The 6,101-nt window shown below is 39.3% G+C and overlaps 1 protein-coding gene across 1 annotated transcript in view; it reads left to right on the top strand.

Annotated features, from left to right (window-relative positions):
* Positions 1–290: 290 nt before the first annotated feature.
* Positions 291–6,101, top strand: part of SF3B1 (splicing factor 3b subunit 1) — a 60,353-nt gene continuing 54,542 nt past the window's right edge. Inside the window, exon 1 of the mRNA XM_047720660.1 lies at positions 291–329. Coding sequence (XP_047576616.1) covers positions 306–329 — 24 coding nt within the window. The 5' untranslated portion in view covers positions 291–305. The remainder of the gene's footprint in view (positions 330–6,101) is intronic.

Here is a 6,101-nt window from a genome sequence, read left to right as displayed (position 1 = left end):
ACGTCCTTAGGGAAGAGACTCCGTTCTATTAGCCTGCCTTTTTGTGTGGCCAACATTTTAATTGGTGTTCATGGGTAGTGTGGGTTTCCTATAGTTTAGACAAACCCGACGACTTTGCTTTAATTTACCCATTTCATCAATCAAGTCATCAAATCCTGACGTCCTTTTCTCCTCCTCTTTGTTCCCAGGTCCTTATTCAACCATTGTACGTTTTCTATAAACCGACTATCAGTACTGCCTACTGAATACAGTTGTGAGGAGTCCGTGAGAAGGTTGATTGAATATAGCTAACAGATGCTGGGCACATGTCACAGAAAAGAAAAAGCAGGGTAATGAGGTGGACAGGGGTCAGGTAGGGTGCTAATCTGTGTGGGGTGGTCAGGTGGGCCTCTGAGGAGGTGATATTGAGCAAAGGCCTAAATGAAGTGAGGGACTGTATGAGTATTTGGGGAGAAAAGAACTTCTGGTGGAATACCAAGTGCAAAGGCCCCAAATAGAAACAGTATTACCCTGTTTTATGAAGAGCGTGGTCTTTGAATCATAGGAGGAGAGAGGTAGGGAGTGAGGTCAGAGGTAGTGAGGGCTTTATCGAAGGGCCTGGGAGGCCATGGTACCAACTTTGGATTTTATTCTAAGTGTGAAGGGAAGTCATGCAAGTTTAGAGGTCAGAATAGTGACTTCATCTAATTTACATTAACAGATATTCCAGCTGCTGTGTGTATGTATGATTATTTGGGGGGGATGATATAAATATTGATATAGGCAATTTGTTATTTTTTTTTCTACGCTTGCATTGTTCATTGCAGTCATGCTTTAGGGAGTGAGTTGAAATCACCAGCTACAAAGTTTGTCAAACACTTTTCAATATAACACAGGATGTACGTGTTGATCGTGGCGGTTCCGTAGCTGCATGCAAACAATTCTATATTAGATTACCTTCAAGTACAGAATGCATGCTCTTCTTAAGTATTTCCAGTAATGTCTTCCTTAAAACACATTTTTATCATATTACTCCCCTGCTCAAAAACCACTTGTCTAGAAAATATAAGCGTTACACTGCCGCCACCTACTAAGTTCTATTTCAAACTATTGGTATTGTTTTTTTTTTATTATTATTATTTTTTATTTGACAGAGAGAGAGAGATCACAAGCAGGCAGAGAGGCAGGCAGAGGGAGAGGGGAGGAAGCAGGCTCCCCGCGGAGCAGAGAGCCCGACGCGGGGCTCGATCCCAGGACCCTGGGATCATGACCTGAGCCGAAGGCAGAGGCTTTAACCCACTGAGCCACCCAGGCGCCCCTCAAACTATTGGTATTGTTAACTAGAAGGCCTATTAAACCTAATTTTTCTGTACAATACATGATATGCTTATGTACTTAATATAAGGCCTTTTAAATTTGTCAAACATTTTCTCATTCAACTCTTCCAAGACATATGAAAATACCTACTGAATTGGGTCACCTAACTGAATATAGTTTCCAATAAAAAAGGTTTTTTAAGGCAAACAAAACAATCTTTGTAACAGGTGACAGTGCATGGTACTCATTTGACTTCTCAGCAAAGGAAATAATGTCATAAGCTTAAAGGTGATCATAAACTCTGGCTCAGTTTCAGTAGATGACAGTGCTTCCATAAATTGGGGGTTAAAAGAGATCTATCAACATGGAAAGATTGGTAGTAAATGAAAACTCAGCAGAGATCTGTGAGAGGCAGTCTCTTAGAGACCAAACCAACTATGCTATCAAGAATATATTTGACAGGGGCGCCTGGGTGGCTCAGTCGGTTAAGCCTCTGCCTTCAGCTCAGGTCATGATCCCAGGGTCCTGGGATCGAGCCCCACATCGGGCTCTCTGCTCCACAGGGAGCCTGCCTCCACCTCTCTCTCTGCCTGCCTCTCTGCCTACTTGTGATCTGTCAAATAAATAAATAAAATCTTTTAAAAAAAAAGAATATATTTGACAGAATACTATATGTTAAATATTCTTGCCAAAATAATTGAATCTGAATCTGGTCAAGCTTTTAAATAAGCCAGTTTAAACAGGGGATAGAAGAACAAGGTAAATGACACCAAGAAGATTCAATCTCCCAAATAATATTGGAAATTTTATAGGATGAGTGACCCAATTTCTTCAACAAATGTCAAATACCAAAGGAGGAATGATGGGGCACCTGGGTAGCTTAGTTGATTGATTATCTGACTCTTGATTTTGGTTCAGGTCATAGTCTTGAGGTCATGGAATCAAACCCCGCATTGGGCTATTGTGGACTGAGCATGACTCTGCTTGGGATTTTTTCTCTCTCTCTCTATCCCTCTTCCTCACCCCTACTCATGCTCTCTCTCTAAAAAAAAAAAAAGAAAAGAAAGAAAAGAAAAGAAAAGGAGAAAGGAGGCAGGGCACTGTGGTAGATTTATTTTTTAATTTTTTTTAAGAGAGGGAGAAGGGGAGAGGCAGAAGGAGAAAGGGAATCTTAAGCAGACTCCACTCCCAGCTCAGAACCCCACATGGGCTCACAATCCTGAAATCATGACCTGAGCTGAAACCAAGAGTCTCAGAGGCTTAACAGACTGAGCCACCCAAGTGCCCCCCTTCTTTTTTCCTTTCAGTGTTACCCTAACACAATGTTAGATTAGTTTCAGGTGCACAGCAGTGATTGGATAAGTTTATACATTATGCTGTGTTTACCATAAGTATAGCTACCATCTATACTGATTAGGTTTAAAAGATTTAAGAGGCATTTTTAAAATTTTGTTTTGAACAAACTAAATATAAAAAGATATATACAAGACTAAGAAATTCAAGTGAAATCTCTACTTAAGTAAAGATTTATACTGAAGCTTTTACAAGTGAAATAAGATGTCTGTGATATGCTTTAAAATAATCCAGTGGAGGGTGTAGAAATAGAGTGGATAAAACAAAATTGATCATTTGTTGATAATTATTGATCTGGATGATGGGTGAATGGCGAGTTTATAATAATATATCTAATTTTAATGTATGTTTGAGACATTTTGTTATATATATATATATGTATATATATAATATTTAATATAAGAATGTTGTTAAACAGGGATTGCAGAACCATGGTGATGAAAAGTGGATACTGATATAAGAAAGTAGTAGGTATCACCGCATGTCCCAAGGACCATTGGTAGGTTTGATGATTTGCTGAGAAGACTCAAGGGACTCAACATATAGTTGTACTGACAGCTATAATTTATTACAGCAAAAGGATATTAAGCAAAATGAGTAAAGGGAAAAGGAGCATGTGGGATATCCGGGGGAACTGGGTAAAACTTCCAAGGGTCCTTTACCTGTGAAATAAAATCAAACAGGACATGCTTAATTCTTCTGACAATTCTCACCACGTGTGAAATGCCACCAACCAGATAAGCTCATTAGAGACTCAGTGTCCAGGGTTTTTATTGAGGGCTGATCATATAAGCATTCTCTGTCATGTACTCAAATTCCAGACTCCACAAGGAAAATTGATGCTCAGCATAAACCGTATTGCTTGTACAGTTTAAGAACAGCAAGTCTTATCAGTTCTGGGAATGGTGAAAACTTACCCGAAATACAAATCTCCAAATGCCAGCCAAAGGCCAATCTTGTAAGCAAGCCTTTCAAAGAATAGCAGGCAGGCCTGACTTTTCTGCACACTCCCCTCCTGCTAAGGGAACAAGGAGGAATTCGGGGTTATCAGAACTTAGAAATTTAGTCCCAAAATGCTGCGACCTAGATCTCTGAGTGGAGGCCACTGCTTGGCTGGTACCAGTGCCTAAGAAGCATAGAGGTAACACATCCCTACTCTCAAGCCCCACAGAGCTGGGTTTTAGGTAGCCGAGGAGGAAATGTGGGTTGATATGTGTACATCTGAGGGGTGCAATGAAGCCCTTTTGATCCAGTCCTTCACACACTATGAACATAGGAAACAGGTTTAAAAAAATAAGTAACTTGCACAAACTAGAAAGCAGCACAGCCAGCAAGGGAACACTTGTCTTCTGACCTTGCATCAGAATGCTGCTTTGTACTCTATGACTTCTTGAAAGATGAAGCAGCAACTTTGTAATACTAAAATATTGGAACTCTTTTTTTTTTTTTAAAACAGCTCAATTAGAGCCAGTCAGAACTCAAAACTTGAGATTCAAACCAGAAATGTGAACAAGAGAAAAAAGGACAATTGACTACCCAGGAAGCCTCACAAAGGATAACAATATAGTTTAGGGGCTCTTCTCAGCTTTCCAGATTCAGACATTTTTAGTTCAGGACATTCAGAATCTATCAGGAAAATGGGTTTCCCTGGTAACATAACCAGCCTCTTATCCAATCCTAGAATTCCTCTTTTGCAACTCCCTGCCACATACTGTGGCATCTAGTCACAGAATTTCTTCTACAGACACTGTAGTGTTTGTTGCCTAAACTGTCCTATTTTCCTATAGGGTCCTCTTTCCTATTCCCATTGTCTTTCTCCTCTACTCCCTTTCACCTGGCTAATTCCTCCTTCATCCTATGAAACTGATCCAATGTTACCCCACCCAAAAAAATCTCACCCTGGGAATTATATTTAGCTATAGATAGCATGGTTTGATATTTCTGTACAGTCCTAAAATCCCACAAATATATTTATTCTAACCACTTCGTATTATAATTGTTTCTATGTGTCTTCCTCTCAGCACTGGACTGCTAAAGAAGCTGAAATACGGGGCGCCTGGGTGGCTCAGTGGGTTAAGCCGCTGCCTTCGGCTCAGGTCATGATCCCAGGTCCTGAGTTCGAGCCCCACATCGGGCTCTCTGCTCAGCAGGGAGCCTGCTTCCTCCTCTCTCTCTGCCTGCCTCTCTGCCTGCTTGTGATTTCTCTCTGTTAAATAAATAAATAAAATCTTAAAAAAAAAGAAGCTGAAATACTAGGATTTGGGTGGTATTTCTATAATATGTGAAAACAATAGGCAAGATATTTTACATTAAGATTATTATTTTAAAAATCCGAGACATAGTTTCTATTCTCCTGTCTTCTCCTTTTGGTGTGCAATATTCTTTCTTTAGTCAGTTTGCATATGGTATGAGTTTCAGATCTTTCAGCTCTTGTATCCTCCACAAGCAGCACATTTTGTTGAGACTGCTGTTAAAGGTGCTTTTGTTACATTAGCAAATTCTGTTGGCAACTGGGATGTGGTCGGTTTAGACCAGAACACCTGCCCTCACTAGGCGCTATCAGCTACTCAATTCATTTCCAGTTAAGCCTGTTTCCTTCTATTTTTTCCTTTTACTTTTGGGATTATTTTTCTTAACAGAAAAGAAAGAAACACATGAATTGAAGAGTGCACTTTGTCTTCTGTTATATTGAGCCGTCTACCTCGGGTAACAAAACCAGTTTCATTATTCTTGTTTCAAACGAAAGCTTTTGTATTTTCCTTAGCATTTTGTCTTAAGTGTCAGCTCATTGAGATTTTAGCCTTTCTGAGATATTTTTACAGGTTTTTACCACTTTAAAATTTCTTTTACTTTTTTTTTCCACTCAAGAAATCTCATACTCTTTTTGTAAGTTATTAAGTTTACAACATGCTAAACATTTTACCCAAATGTGGGAAAATGGTCTGGAGATTCAAAGCACAATAAAATAGTTATATGAAAAGAAAAAAACAAAAATAGCTAGTCAAAGTTATTGTAGCTGGCAGTACTTAAAATTGGTAATTTGTATTTTTAATTTATTTTTTAAAGATTTTTTTAAAATTGAGAGAGAGAGCAAACTACAAATATTCAGGGCACCTGGGTGGCTCAGTTGGTTCAGTGTCTACCTTTGCCTCAGGTCACGATACCAGGGTCCGGGATCGAGTCCCTCATTGGGCTCCCTGCTCAGGTGGCAGCCTCTTCTCCCTCTCCCACTCCCCCTGCTTGTGTTTTCTCTCTCACTGTCTCTCTCTCTTTCTGTCAAATAAATGAAGTCTTTCTTAAAAAATGCATGTTACTGAGTTCTGTATGATTGTCCATCTCTATATTACTGAATCTTAGAGAACTCCAATTTCTGGCTGAGTATGCCTTCATTTTTGTTTTTGTTTTTCTAGTAACAGATCTTCATATCTTCTCACTTTTTCAAGCATATTCAA

This window comes from Lutra lutra, chromosome 3 (genome assembly GCF_902655055.1).
Source record: "Lutra lutra chromosome 3, mLutLut1.2, whole genome shotgun sequence".
Lineage (NCBI taxonomy): Eukaryota > Metazoa > Chordata > Mammalia > Carnivora > Mustelidae > Lutra > Lutra lutra.
Note: the sequence above shows the minus strand (reverse complement) of the source record. Positions and strands in the feature narration are given on the sequence as shown.